The 15,878-nt window shown below is 41.0% G+C and overlaps 1 protein-coding gene across 1 annotated transcript in view; it reads left to right on the top strand.

Moving 5' to 3' along the window:
- Positions 1 to 15,878, top strand: part of LOC107557235 (histone-lysine N-methyltransferase 2C-like) — a 123,374-nt gene that overhangs the window by 90,320 nt on the left and 17,176 nt on the right. The window contains exons 30-44 of the mRNA XM_016240582.1: positions 424 to 456; positions 755 to 877; positions 1,036 to 1,186; positions 1,292 to 1,518; positions 1,609 to 1,682; positions 1,779 to 1,973; positions 6,093 to 7,967; positions 8,081 to 8,412; positions 8,498 to 9,995; positions 10,343 to 10,580; positions 10,909 to 11,020; positions 11,185 to 11,251; positions 11,339 to 11,402; positions 11,562 to 11,794; positions 12,900 to 14,567. Of these exons, the coding sequence (XP_016096068.1) occupies positions 424 to 456; positions 755 to 877; positions 1,036 to 1,186; positions 1,292 to 1,518; positions 1,609 to 1,682; positions 1,779 to 1,973; positions 6,093 to 7,967; positions 8,081 to 8,412; positions 8,498 to 9,995; positions 10,343 to 10,580; positions 10,909 to 11,020; positions 11,185 to 11,251; positions 11,339 to 11,402; positions 11,562 to 11,794; positions 12,900 to 14,567 (6,890 nt within the window). The remainder of the gene's footprint in view (positions 1 to 423; positions 457 to 754; positions 878 to 1,035; positions 1,187 to 1,291; positions 1,519 to 1,608; positions 1,683 to 1,778; positions 1,974 to 6,092; positions 7,968 to 8,080; positions 8,413 to 8,497; positions 9,996 to 10,342; positions 10,581 to 10,908; positions 11,021 to 11,184; positions 11,252 to 11,338; positions 11,403 to 11,561; positions 11,795 to 12,899; positions 14,568 to 15,878) is intronic.

The raw sequence follows: 15,878 nt of genomic DNA on the forward strand, positions 1-15,878 counted from the left end.
GTCTATGTACTTAAAATGCAATGTCAGTAAAGTTCCTGTTGGTGTAATGGTTCCAATACTTTTGTCCACTTAGTGTGTGTTGTCCTTGCTTATAAAGTATGTTACATTTGCGTTACATTTTTAGCACAGGTATCTGATAATTTTGATATCTGTCCTAATCTGTATTTAATTATGAATATTTCTTGTTTCTTCCTTAGCAAACAAGTGATTTTACTTTAGCAGCTTTTCCACCTTGTCAGTTGTGATTATTGTTTGCAAACTTAAATGTAATAACTGAAAAACTGTTTGGCATTTTGCACTTGAAAAAAATGGTATTTGGTGACAACTTCAGTCTTTTAATATTTTCAGATACTATGCTGTGATATTTGATTTTCTGGATGTTGGATTTTGTTAAATGGCCTAGTTATATTTCCTTTTTTACAGGGGCTATTCTTAGCAAGTTCTACAAAATTCCAGGTTTGTTACTTTCTAAAATATTTTGACAATCTGCAACAGAGCAGATGTTTTAAATATTTGATTTTCTTAGTTTTCTGAATTTTTTTGTCTCCCATTTAGAAAAGTCGATAATATGCCTTTTTAGATATCTCAGAATAAGTTTATATTTATGCAAAATTAAAAATGCATTGTTTCATGAAAATGCAGTGCATCAATTGTAACTTTTTAACAATATTCAATGTATGTGTTATGCGTTCATTTCTTAGTTGGTAAAAAGTCTTTATAAATGAAAATCATTCATTCTATTAATTCGATTTAGAACTGGAGAGTAAAGATGTGGAAGACTTATTCACTGCAGTGCTCAGTCCAAATGCCAGCCAGCCTCCTCAACTTCCTCATCCACCCAATGCCTCAGCTACAGCAATGTCTCTCCAGAACCCAGGTATCAAGTTGACTGCAATCTCCTCATATATCTCCTCATATTAACAGTCAAGTAAACCACGCAGATGTGGTGGTGTTGTGTGCTTGTAACTTCAGTGTCACATGTAAAATGTAATGCTCATTTTAAAAGTGCATGTTTCTCCATGGTCTCATTTGCAGGAGATGTTGGTGGAATGTTCCCTCGCATGCCTATGATGAATGGCCTGATGGGGCCAAAAACTGTGATTCCTCCAAACCCTGTGATTCCTGGAGCTGGAGTGTCTGGCACATTCTCTTCCATTCACCGCATGCCTTTTCCAGAAAATGTGAGGTGAGTGAATTCAGATTCTGAGTAACACAGATTAGTACTGGCATTTCTGTTTTAAAAATCGATATAGTTTCAGTGAAACTTAATGGCTTAATGTGTTCACTACAGGGAGAAGAAATTCAGCCAGATAGGGGGTGATGTGATTGGTCCCTGGGCTTCCCCTATTCCTGTTCCTGGATCTTGCCCTCCACCAGAGGTGGAGACTGACACCATGTCCAATGCTCAGAGGAGCACGTTAAAGTGGGAGAAGGAAGAAACACTTGGTGAAATGGCCACTGTGGCTCCTGTTCTTTACACCAATATGAACTTCCCAAGCCTTCAAGATGATTTTCCAGGTGAATGGATTGTCCTAAATCACTACAAATAGAATTACACACTTGAAATGGAGGCAAGTTAGAGACCAACCATCTTAACTTTTTTCACAGATTGGGCAACTAGAGTGAAGCAGATTGCAAAGTTATGGAGGAAAGCTAGTTCTCAGGAAAGGGCGCCTTATGTGGTAAGAGACTCTGTTAAGCCTCATAAATGCTAAAATTGGATGTGTTTATATACATATATGAAGATGTTTACTTCTTTCTTGGCTCTGACCCACTAGCAAAAGGCTAGAGACAACAGAGCAGCCCTTCGTATAAACAAAGTTCAGTTGTCTAATGACACAATGAAAATACAGCAACAGCAGCAGCCAGCTGATTCCTTTGATCCCAGCATTCCCATGGACACAGAGCTGCTCTTCAAGGACCCACTCAAGCACAAGGAGTCTGAGCATGAACAAGAGTGGAAGTTCAGACAGGTGATTGGCAGCCCAAGGGATATTTCATTGCAAATGCTAGACTGTGAGAGTGTGTTATTCAAAAGAGAGTGTCTCAACCTCTGATCAAAGCTTTCACCTTGATGTTTAAAAAATGGGTTGATCAGCACACTATAATCTTTAATCAGAATTAGTTTGTTTTTTTAAATAGCTATTTGACTTCAGTTGAAACTAGGCCTTTGTTAGAGGATGTGAATTCAAATGGATGTGATCAGTAATTGCTCTAGTTTTGTTAATTTGTTGGGTTGATCAGCACACTATAATCTTTAATCAGAATTAGTTTGTTTTTTAAATAGCTATTTGACTTCAGTTGAAACTAGGCCTTTGTTAGAGGATGTGAATTCAAATGGATGTGATCAGTAATTGCTCTAGTTTTGTTAATTTGTCAGAATGAAATGCAATATGCCTTGGCTGGGCATATGACAAAGCTTTGCATCAAAATAACAAGTAGAAGTCAGTGATGCTTTAAAGCATTAAATGGAAAATATATATTTTTTTACATTTTATTATGTACATGCATGTCAGTGGTCATTGTAGCATTATTTTCCGAAGTCTTCTTACATAATTTTACATGCAGTTTTTCTTTGTCATTATAAACTGCAGTCTAAGATTTGCTTAAGAAACAGCAGGAAAATGTCCCAAAAAAGCAAAGTCAACAAATAAACATTACGTATTAAACATTAAAGGGATAGTTCACCCAAAAATGAAAGTTACCCCATGATTTACTCACCCTCAAGCCATCCTAGCTGTATATGACATTCTTCTTTCAGACAAATACAATCAGAGTTATATTAAATAATGTCCAGGCTAATCCATGCTTTATAATGGGAGTGGATGGGAGCCCAAAATTTGAAGTCCAAAAAATTGCACCCATCCATTATAAAAGAAGTCCACATGGCTCCGTGGGGTTGATAAAGGCCTTCTGAAGCGGCGCGATGCATTTGTGTAAGAAAAATATCCATATTTACAACTTTATAAATCATAATCTCTAGCTTCCGCTAATGGTCGAACGCACGTTCACGAGAGAGTGGCGTCCAGCAGATGACGTAGGACGTAGGCAAACGCGGTGACAAATGCGGAAGTGACAAACACGGAAGTGACGAACGTGGAAGCGCAGAGGAGAGAGCAAAACAAAACAAATAGGGCTGAAACGATTAGTCGACATTATAGAAAAAAAGTGTCCAAAAAAATTGTCGACAAATGTTTTTGTTGTCGACTAGTCATTTGATCACATACAACCTAATGTAAGACTCTGCAATAACGCAGGTTGACCAGTGTGGTGCTGTAGCTCAAGACTGTAATTCAGCCCTCCTAGATGCAATTCAAGAGAAGAAGACACAGCGCTTCAGTTCAGTGCAAACAGAGCAGACCTGAACCTGAAGCTGCTGAGCGGCATTTGGATGAATATGTAAACATATGCAGCACGCTTTTCTCTCAAAAACAAAATAAACATATCAAAAAATGACAGTGGTGTGAAAGCAGCAGTTAAAAATGCATCTGATTACAGCGATGTGGATGTTTGCACGAGCTCTGCAGTTCGGTACTCCAGTAAAGTCCAGTCACATCACGTTTATTTATATTGTACTTTATGCAATAGATAGCCTTAAATCAAGCTGCTTTACAGTATTAAACATGAAAAACCAGAGTCAGTGTCACTTTCAGTTAGAATTACAGCTTGATTTTCTGTTATAAATCAGCTCTCCACTGTGGAGTTAGCTACTGATAAAATCTTTTTATTAGTGGGAAAAAAATATTATTTCATTAAAGAGAGAGTTTGGTTTGCAGAGATCGAAACTCGATCTAGCTCAGGACTGTTTTGATTATCATAACCCTATAACATATTTTAAAAGAGATTATGTTGTAAATAAAATAGTTTATCCAAAAATAAAACGTCTTATCACTTACCTTTATTTTGTTGACTTACAAAAGGAGATGTCAGGCAGAATGATGTCATTCAGTAAATTTTTTGTGGTGAATGAGAGAGTTTCTCGGTCATCTTATTTTGTGCCAAATATATTAATTTAATTGTATAATAATTGTAATTAAACAATATGATTTTCAAAAGCGGAAGTGATTGCTTTTATTTATTTATTTAGAATATGTATAACTCAATATTTTAACTAATTCAGAATGATGTCATTCAGTTAATTTTTTCATATGGCTAACTAAATGGTGAATGAGAGAGTTTCTCGGTCATCTTATTTTGTGCCAAATATATTAATTTAATTGTATAATAATTGTAATTAAACAATATGATTTTCAAAAGCGGAAGTGATTGCTTTTATTTATTTATTTAGAATATGTATAACTCAATATTTTAACTAATTTCAAAAGCTGGATAATCAATCAAAGTCTGTTGATCAGTGAAATAATTGACGATTAGTCGATTAATTGTACTAATAATGGTTAGATTAATCGATTATAAAAATAATTGTTTGTTGCAGCCCTAGTCACGAATTAGTAGTACAAAACGAGGATTTGTAAAGAAAAATGTCGGAGGATTTCGATATAAGCCAAGAGGACACTGGTTTTCCTTTGCTGTAAACAAAACTTGTTTCTCGCGAGACTAGCACTTGCATGACTAGCACTTGTGAGACTTCTCACCGGAGCTTATGCTATGCCTACGTCCTACGTCATCCCCTGGATGCCACTCTCTTGTGAACGTGCGTACGACAGTTAGCGGAAGCTATAGATTAAGGTTTATAAAGTTGTAAATAAGATTGTTTCTTACACAAACGCTTCAGAAGGCCTTTATTAACCCCCCGGAGCCATGTGGACCTCTTTTATAATGGATGGGTGCAATTTTTTGGACTTAAAATTTTGGGCTACCATCCACTCCCATTATAAAGCATGGATTAGCCTGGACATTATTTAAAGGGGTCATATGATGCGATTTAAAATTTTCCTTTCTCTTTGGAGTGTTACAAGCTCTTGGTGCATAAAGAAGATCTGTAAAGTTGCAAAGACTAAAGTCTCAAATCCAAAGAGTTAACCACGCCTACCTAAAACAGCTCGTTCTAACACACTCCCACATATCTACCTCACTATGTGGGAAGATTTGCATAACGCCGCCCAAATGTTCACGCAATGAAAGAAGGCGTAACTTTTATTCTCACTGTGGTATTGTTGCCGCTGCCGCCATGTCGTGAAGACACTGTGTGCTTCATTGTGAAAGCAAAACTACTTTGTTTGGTCTTCCAAAAGAGGACGATATCCGCTTCGTCATGCCTAGAGCTGATCTGTGCTGGTCGCTGAGGGAATACATTAACTTAGTGCTGTGGATCGCTGGATCGGCTTTCACCGTGGACGAAGCGGAGTCCAGCCCGGGGTCATCACATGTGGCTGCCGCTCCTTCGTCGAATCCGCCGGCCGCGCCATTCTCAACCCCGCCGCCTCTGCTCACTCTAGCCCGGCCTCAGCTCACGCTAGGCCGCCGTGTTTTTCGTTGTGAAGCGAAACTACTTTGTTTGGTCTTCCAAAAGAGGACACGACTACAAATCAGTGGTTAAGTTGTATTTACAACACTGTTCCAGAACAGTTTAACCCAAATATCCAGATGTGTGCAGCACATTTTATGGAGGACTGTTTACTGATCCTGGGAGAGTAGACTACAATGCCGGCAGTTCTGACTCACAGTCTGTAAGTACGTTTTCATTTAAAGGATTTGCCACTGATGATTCAAACGCGAGTTTTGGGCAGTGTAGAGTAGCACTTGTTGTTTGTCATTTCTCTGATCACAAATGCAGACAGGGTTTTATGTTTACGCGGCGCGATGCAACGCAATGCGTAAAAAGACAGTATAAGTCATTATAATCAGTAATCAGGTGAGCAAATCATGGGGTAATTTTCATTTTTGGGTGAACTATCCCTTTAAGTAGTTGCAGGCTGTTTTTGAGAGGATAATTTCTTAGAATCCCAGGTTGAGGTACAGTTCTGGCACACATCTGCCAAGGCTTAGCACCGATAAATATGTTATGAAAGTGTTTAGGAGAAACAAAAAATTATAATTTGGCCACACAAAATGTAATCAATACTGCTTTCTTATTTTATGTGAAGTGGCTTAATTAACTAATATCTTTTTTTTGTTGTTGTTCATGGCAGCAAATGAGACAAATGAGCAAACAACAGGCAAAAATTGAAGCCACGCAAAAGTTAGAACAGGTAAAAAATGAGCAGCAGCAACTTCAGAAACAGCAGCAACAACAACAGCAATTCAGTGGAGACAACTCTAAAAGTGGTAATCAGAGTCCAATGACAACTCCGCCCACCAGTGAAGGTAATGCTTCTCCTTTGCAAACGTTAACCCCCAAGGATAGCTTTGCAATGACTCAGATTTCTGGAACTGCAACATCGGTTGCATCAACAGATGATGTATTTGTGCGTCCTCAACTGCCACCCCCTTCATCCACAGCAAAGACCCCTACCCAGGATACTCAGTACCCACAGGGTCCCTCATCTCAGCCTCAGTCTTCTCAGATGTTTTCACCTGAATCATCTGGATCCCGTCCTTCTTCTCCATGGGATCCATATAGCAAAATGGTGGGAACCCCCAGGCCACCCCCATCTGAGTCAAGCCAGCCTCACAGAAGTTCTGTGTCTGACATACAAGAAAGGAGTCGGCCCTCACCAGCCCATGAATCCTTCGGGTCTCCAACATCCGCCAGCACTGACCCATATGCAAAGCCTCCAGACACACCTCGACCATCGGACCTATTTGTGAAACCTATGTGTCCACCTAGACCAGGACCATTATCTGAGCAACAAGGAAGACATTTTATCAGTAATGTCACACCTGGAGACAGTTTTTCCAGACAAGGCCTAAGATCGGAAGCATACCAGCGCATGGCCCATAGCCGCATGGTTCTTTCTGACCCATACTCTAGGCCACTGTTAACACCTATTCCAGGGAGTAATGAGTCAGGATCTGTAACAGTGTTCAAAACACCCATGCTTCCTTCCCAGTTACAGCAAGACTCATTCAGTGCAGGGAAGCAAGGCATGAGAAGGGCGTCATCTGACACTTTATCCCAAGTTCAACACTCTGACCCCTATTCACATCAGCCTCTTACACCTCATCCATCAATGGGAGATGGTTTCAATAATGAGGGCAGAATGATGCGTCCAGGACAAGGGAGTCCTTTTGCCCAACCCTTGCTCATGAGCAGACACCCTCAACGAGATCCATATTCACAGGCACCATCTACACCTAGACCAGACTACCTTCAGCAAATGCCTGATCCATATGCTCAGCCTCCTGGTACTCCAAGACCACATGATCCATATGCCCAGATGCCTGATACCCCAAGGCCACACTCTGATCCATATACATTGCCATCATCCACATCTAGAACTGCAACAATTGATCAGTTTTCTCAGTCACAACCTAACAGTCACAGACAATCTCCGTCTCATGCTATCGATCCATATGCTCAGATGCCAGGAACTCCAAGACCTTCTTGCGGAGAGAGATACCCTAAATCTCCAAGTAGTCAGATAACAACAGATCCCTTCTCACAGCCTTCTAGAACTCCTAGGCCAGTCAAAAATGAAGCTTATGATCAACCACCAGGAACACCAAGACCAGTTCTTACTGACCCATATTCTCAACCCCCTGGAACTCCACGTCCAGGAGCTGACCCAGAAGCCTTCCCCAGACCAAATCCCAGAGTAAACTTCATGTCCCATCAAACAAATCCGCTTAGCCATCAAGCACAAAGAATGCAGGACCCATTTGCTCGTCCCTATGCTCCTAATTCTCAAACCCCAAAACATCCTGGGATTTCAGATGAAAGTATCTCTCTACAACAGACCAACCCTAACCAGACACCTACTCATGATCCATTTGAACAAGCTCCTCTAACCCCATGTTCACAAACAGGGGAAAGCCATGATGTTCCAGTAAACACAGGCATCCCATCAGATACACATAACACAATGCAACCACCACTTGGAGAGACTGAAGAGAAAATTAAACAGGTTTGAAAACATATTGTGTTGTTCAATTAGAGAACTTGACCCTTTTCCTTTAATCTCTGCTCTATTTTTAATGGCATGTTATTGATTGTATACTATTATTGCTCTTTTTTTAGCGCCAAAGACTACGGCAGTTAATTCTCAAACAGCAGCAGCAGAAAAGTGCAATCAGACTGGAAAAGGGTCTCCAGGAGGCAACTTCTGCTGCTGCACCTGGGACTCCAAGGCATTGGTCACATGATGACTTTGGACCTCAGAATGATATTTTTGGTAGACCTCCACCTCCATATCCAGGTACTATGAGACCTGCACCAATTCATGCTGGACAAAGATTTCCTGGAACTTTCCTTGCCGATCAGCGTGGGCCCATGCCTGATGAACCCCACTGCTCCCGACTACCATTCCCCAGGGATCTAAACAACACTGGCATGAGTCAGCAAGGACAAAGGTAATTGTCTTTCCTTCATTAATTGTACTGTCAAAGTAGTAATTCATTCTGTTTTTAAGTTCTCTTAAAACCAAATTCCTTACAGATTTGGATTTCCTCCTGGAGCTCCAAGCCAGGAACATTTCCTCAGGCCCCCTCACCAGATACAAGTTGGACCAATGGTTGACAATATTCCACCACATATGAGACGACCTGTTGATGTTATCAGGTCAATAGGCAGTAATCATCAAATGGGCCTACCCCAGCATTTTCCACCACGTGGCCTTCCAATGCAACAGCATAATATAATGGGTCAACCATTTATTGAACTTTGTCACAGGGCTCCAGAGAACAGGGTCAGACTATCTTTTGGTCCACCTAATGCTTTGGACCATCCTAATCATTCCCAGAGACCCTCTCATGGCTTCGTGGTAGGCCAAAATATGGCCTTTACAGGAAATCAAGGTCCCAGAATTATGGACCCAATGCTGGGCCAGTCACAACAAGGATCAGTCAATCAGTTACAGACCTCAGCTACTATGGATAATCTGCATCACCATACAAATGCAGTACAACAGCAGACCCCCCTGGCAGCACCACTTAGTCATTCATTCAGTAGTGATTCAGTTACCCATGCCAAATCTGCAATACTTCCTGTCACAACCCCTGGTCCAACAGAGGAAATCCCATTGCTTTGTAGTGGTGTTGAGAAGCTAGAAACACATGACTCTACTGTGAAGGACCTTGATGATGTGGAGGTCAAAGACTTGGTTGATGAAGACCTGGACAACCTGAACCTTGATGCAGATGATGGCAAAGATTTAGACTTAGAAACAAATGATCTTCATCTTGATGATCTTCTGAAATCTGGAAAGTTTGATCTCATAGCTTATGCAGATCCTGAGCTGAACCTTGAGGACAAAAAATATATGTTTAATGAAGAGCTGGAGCTGAGTGATCACATAGAAGATGACCATGGGGATACCTCAGACCTTCAGAAAGCCTTGTCTGAAAAAAGAAATGCCAGATGTGGAGGTATGTCCTCAGCTCAACCTAAATCAGAAGGCATAAAGGGTCCTAGTGATGTCAAACATGAAAAGAGTATGTCAAAAGAGGTCCAGGATCATTCTCAGTTTGAAACCATAAAAACTGAGGGCCAAGGTCTTGGAACCTCAGTGGATGGGCATCGGCCTATGAGAAGTAAAAGTGGTCAAGATGATGTCTCTAGTCTTTTTGAGGAATATTGTGCAGATGTGCATACTGGATCTGTTTCAGTGCTGTCAAGTCTGTTGATCAAGGAAAAACTAGAGGACACTAGGAGTGAATCCATAATTTCTCCTATCCCGGGTGACCCCAATGGCCAGACTAATCTTGGCTCAAACATGAGTATGGTTATGCTTCAAGGACAACCCCAAGAACACAGGATAAACCCTGGAGTAACAATGGGGCACAGGACAGATCCAGCTCTAACCCAAGGGGCACTTTTAGGTAACGCAAATTTGATGCAGTCTGGCAACCAGCAGGTACCACTTCAAGGGTTTGGACCTTCACAAGGACAAGTGGATCTAAACCTGCCTATGATTGGTGGTCAGCATCCTGCTCTTGTGCAGATGTGCATACTGGATCTGTTTCAGTGCTGTCAAGTCTGTTGATCAAGGAAAAACTAGAGGACACTAGGAGTGAATCCATAATTTCTCCTATCCCGGGTGACCCCAATGGCCAGACTAATCTTGGCTCTAACATGAGTATGGTTATGCTTCAAGGACAACCCCAAGAACACAGGATAAACCCTGGAGTAACAATGGGGCACAGGACAGATCCAGCTCTAACCCAAGGGGCACTTTTAGGTAACGCAAATTTGATGCAGTCTGGCAACCAGCAGGTACCTTTTCAAGGGTTTGGACCTTCACAAGGACAAGTGGATCTAAACCTGCCTATGATTGGTGGTCAGCATCCTGCTCCCCATCCTGTAAACCCCCAAACTCAACAGGGCATGTTCAATTCTGGGGCTACAGGGCAACAAGTATCTCAAGCACAACAGAGTCAACAGAACAGGTCTCTTCTGTTAGATGAACAGCCGCTTCTTCTTCAAGATCTGCTGGATCAAGAGAGGCAGGAGCAACAACAGCAAAGGCAGATGCAGGCCATGATTCGGCAACGGTCTAGTGACCCTTTTTCCCCTAACATTGGTAAGCCTAACCTCCACTTTGACTAATTGATAATTGAGGCTGTTGTACCTGTACATTGTCAATCTAATAGTTTAAACCTGACTTGATTCTATACTATCAACAGCTCAGATTTTACAATTCTGTTTTTAGTGTTATTGAATATAATTTTTGTACAATTATTTAATGTAAACTTTTTTGCTTAAATTTTAAATATTTAGAATATAGGTTTACATTTGTTTTTTAAGCTTCAGAATCTCAAGTACTTAAAAAAAATACTTGAAATGTGAATACAACTGTGATGTACAAATTACAATCCTGTAATTTCTGTGGTGATTTATTTATTTAGTAGACTTTGATGCCATTACTGACCCAATCATGAAGGCAAAGATGGTGGCTCTGAAGGGGATCAACAAAGTGATGGTACAGAACAGTATGGGTATGACACCCATGGTTATGAACAGGTAAACACTTTAGTATGTAAGCTGGCAGCAACTGCAGTAGTACAAGAAGCTGTTTATTACCCTGACTGGCCTAATTCTTTACTTGCATCTGAACACGGCCACATGCGATTTTCAGTGGTTCATTTCTTTGTATTGAATACTCTCCATGCTTTCTTTTGTGGCAGAATGCAACAGATTCCAGGATCAAATGGCCCAGATACAGCTGGTTTTTCGGAACATTTTTTTGGACCAGTATGTCCACAGGTTTATTTAGTCTTATGACATTTTCTCTCCAGCATTAAACCTGTTCTAATTGCATATACAATAATTTCCTTTTAGGATGGAAAGTTGCCCCCACAGATTGCGAGACCCAATCCCCCTAATTTTGGACCAGGATTTGTCAGTAAGTTTTTATTATTATTATTATTAATAATATTAGTATTCTGTATTTACCAAAGAGTTGTTTATCAGTAAATGTTATTTTGTCATTGTAATCATTGTAAAAGTAAATCATTTGAGGCTGGACATCCCATAAATCTCACATCTTTTTTTCATTTTCCAGATGATTCTCAGAAACAACAATATGAGGAGTGGCTTCAGGAAACTCAACAGCTTCTTCAAATGCAGCAGAAGTTTTTGGAGGACCAGATTGGGGCCCACAGAAAATCTAAAAAGGCCCTCTCTGCAAAACAGCGCACTGCGAAAAAAGCTGGACGGGAGCTCCCAGAGGAGGACGCAGAACAGCTGAAGCATGTGACTGAACAGCAAAGTGTGGTTCAAAAGCAATTGGAACAGGTAATATAGTTATTTAAAGAAGCATAATTTTTTTTTTTTGCATTATTTTTTTTTTTTAATCGATTTGTCAGTTCAGTTGGGAGCAGTTCACTTTGGGGGAAACCAATAAATTTTTTATTCTATTTTAAGAGCTACATCTTGCACACATGCCACTCAAAGTAGGCAAACTCTCAGTAAGACAAACTGTTATTGCACAGTAAAAAGACCATGCCTTTATTAAAGCAGGAACTTGTGTGTCGATTTCCATTACGCATTTAGTCAGAGAAGGTGAGGCACAAATTTAGCAGGTTGTAGCCAGTCAGAAACTGACTCTCCCACATAAAGGTCAGGGCTGACTATTGAGAGGCAATGATGCATAGATTTAGAGTATGCTGTGTCGATATTGCTACTACCAAAAGCTTTTTTCAGACTTATTTTGAAATTCATTTACTATTTATTAAATATGAATTAAACAGTTTTAAAATTTCTATTAATTTGTCAATTTAAATGTTATTTTTTTTTAATTACTAAATTGATAACTTATTCCTTCATTTTATTTTCAGTGTCACTCCTAGTCTTTCATAGAAAATATTGCAGGACTAATCCCTTGTTTTTATTTTTTTTAATTGACAATGGTGTTTAGTTCATATCACATCTATGAACCATGATTTGCTGCTGGCTGTTGTTTATTGATAGCAGATGATGTAAGGGGGAGGAATATACTCATTCTCGATATTATTTTTTTAACAAATTTGTGTGTGCCTCTGTAAACATGATTATCAATATTTTTGATATATACTTTTAACTTTTACATACTTTTTCAGTGTTCTGAAATCATCTCCAATTCATATCTCTTAATGGTCATTGACCCCCTGATAAAGAACTTATAGAGACCTATGCCTAACATGATTTGCCCTCTAATTATTTTATTTTATTTAACTTCTGTGACTTTTTTTGTTAATGGAGTGGAATGTAGGTGTATCTAGGGCCTCAGAGGAACTCAATTCCTGATTTATTCAATGACATTATCACTATCTACCTGTTATTTGGTCAACGTTTTTCAGAATAATATAAACAGCATTTTATCCCTTGTTCACACTTATTTCTCTCTCCATTTCTCATTTAGATACGGAAACAACAGAAAGAACATGCTGAGCTTATTGAGGAATATCGTGTTAAGCAGCAACAACAGCAAGAGCGCCTTCAACCTGGTATGATGGGTCCAATGAAGGCCATGCCAGGAATCCAAGGACAGGGCCCTGTAATGATGCCTGTTGGACCCCCAATGGGCCAGCCTATGATGGGTTCTATGTTGCCCATGCAACAACCTCACTTTGGTAAGCCTACTCACATACCCAATGTGCCAGGTTGGCATCCAGGTGCCACTGGACCAATGGGTGGACCCAGGATGCCACCTCACCTGCCCCCTCAAATGCCACTTCCTAACCCCACCCAGCCTCTCCAGGCACCGCCAACTCCCCCTATGGTTCCAGGAGGTAAACCTGGGCAGCCTGGCCCTGTAGCTGGAGGTAATGGTGGAGGATCCAGTAGTAGTGCCCCTCATGTGAAGTTTGATGATAATAATCCGTTTAGTGAAGGCTTCCAGGAGCGGGAGCGTCGAGAGCGCCTTCGAGAGCAGCAGGAGAAACAGCGGGTGCAGCTCATGCAGGAAGTGGAGAGACAAAGGGCATTGCAGAGGCTAGAGCTGGAGCAGCAGGGCTTGGGGCTCGGCCCCGACAAGAGTGCGGGCAGTCTTGCCCAGATGCCCTTCTTTAATTCTGACCTGTCACAGGAATTCATGCAGACACCCGGGCCTCAACAGCAACAACAGCAATTGGGCCCAGTGTTCCCTCTGCAAGGAAATATGCCATTAGATTTTGTGGGTCCAGGTCCAACCTTTTTGCAAGGTGGCGAGCGAAGGCCTATGCCGGGGAATGGCTCCTTTGGCCTAGATATGGGTCCTAATTTTCAACCTAAGAACCCCATGATGCATGGTTTCTCCCCAGGTCAGCCACATGCACCTGGGTTTGGAGGGCATGGAATGCCACCCCACAGTGGAGGGGAAGCTTCCTCATTTGGTATGGATTCCACAACCCCTTTACCTCCTAATTTTCCTGGGTCAGGACAGTCCCTCATCCAGCTCTACTCCAACATCATCCCTGAGGAGAAGGGCAAAAAGAAAAGGAGTCGAAAGAAGAAGCTGGATGATGATGCAGATTCAGTCAAAACTCCTTCTACACCTCATTCTGACATAACTGCCCCACTTACGCCGTGTGTATCAGACACCTCTTCCACCCCAACTCGTAGTGTTGCCATCATGGGAGACCAGGACACTTCAGAGTTTTCCAACCCCGTAAATTCTATGACTGGCCTGCCACCATCCTCAGAGCTGGAGAACCCACTCTCTGGAGGTACTCCACTACAGCGACAGTCCAGCGTGGGCCCGGAGCGAGGCCTCCTCCATGAAATCAAGCTGGAAAAGTTAGAAGCCAGTGTGTGCCAGAAGGCTGAGGGAGAGGCAGTGACAGGCCATAGTGCAGGAGGAGCCAGTATAGTAAAGACAGAAGAGGGCAATGAGATAATCTCCCCCACCCCAACATCCCAGTGTCCAGCTCAGAGCACCAAAGTGGACACTGGGAATGAGTTACTCAAACACCTTCTAAAGAACAAGAGCATCCCTCCTCCTTCCTCAACTTCTCTCTTACATCAGATGTCCAAGGACAGTATACGGTCAGAGGATGAGGAGCTGACAGACTGCAAAGGCTCTTTAAGACTGGACAGCGCAGATTCTTCGGTAAGAGCTTTATGGTTACCTCTCTACACAACCGGCTAAATACATGTAGCTAAAAATTTTCATTCTGGGCAACTAAATAATGTATAATATTAGCTAGGGATGCACCGATACTGGTATCGGTATCGGGCCCGATACTGAGCTCCTGTACTCGTACTCGTTAAAATGCCCCGATACCAGACGCCGATATTACACAGCATGTGTTAAGTGCCATATTCAGACAAAGAAACACAGACAACAGAGCTAGATGTATGCTCATACTTACAGAGCTAGATGTACAGTGGGTACGGAAAGTATTCAGACCCCCTTAAATTTTTCACTCTGTTATATTGCAGCCATTTGCTAAAATCATTTGTTAATTTTTTTTCCTCATTAATGTACACACAGCACCCCATATTGACAGAAAAACACAGAATTGTTGACATTTTTGCAGATTTATTAAAAAAGAAAAACTGAAATATCACATGGCAATGAATATAATGTTAAACATTCAGTATTAACGCCTGTATAGCTGATGTGCGATAGCTGATAAACAAAGCACACCGAGCGGATTGAGAGCGTCGCGGTGGCGCAGATGCGCGAGCTTGTCGAGTGAATATATCTTTCTCACAGACATCACTGGAAAGTTTGTAGTTCGGTCGGATATGTCAAAAAGAAGTAAGTAAAACAATGCACAAGTTACTTAACGGTAGAGAGAGAGAGTGCGCGCAATTCTGTTGTGTGATCTTTGATGTTCACTCACTTAGCACACGCATCATTTGGATTAAAACTAAACTGTAAAAATAAGACCAGTTATAGGGGCATTCACTATAAACATAATTTATATTTTACCTTAGGCATACACGATTTTCTGGTGAAAGTGAATCTAGCAGCCTGTGTGAAATGCACTAGGCTGTATCCTACTACTTGTCCCTCTCATTCTGCACCAGTACAAATATGTGCACGCGTTGCGCGTGTTTTGCTTGCTTGAGTGTTTCTGCATTATATGAGTGACTTTGGAATATAAATCGCAGCACGTTTCAGATGAAAAAAAAATGCGACTTCTATTTCTGAAAATATCACAGTTAAGAGATTTATAACGAGTGGTTCCCTGCATTATTACAGCAAAGTGCATGATTACAGTACTAAGCCGCTGCAATGAAGAAGCTCTAATGCTATTAAATTAAAGATTAATTTAATGAACAAAAAAAATGAACAGTGAAAGTAACAAAAACTTGTAAAATACATTTTAATGGGCATAATTAAGTGTGAAAATAACCAAAGGATATACAGTCAAACCAAAAATTATTCAGAGACCAGATATCATTTTTGATA

This window comes from Sinocyclocheilus grahami, unplaced genomic scaffold (genome assembly GCF_001515645.1).
Source record: "Sinocyclocheilus grahami isolate Dianchi unplaced genomic scaffold, SAMN03320097.WGS_v1.1 scaffold594.1, whole genome shotgun sequence".
NCBI classification, from domain to species: domain Eukaryota; kingdom Metazoa; phylum Chordata; class Actinopteri; order Cypriniformes; family Cyprinidae; genus Sinocyclocheilus; species Sinocyclocheilus grahami.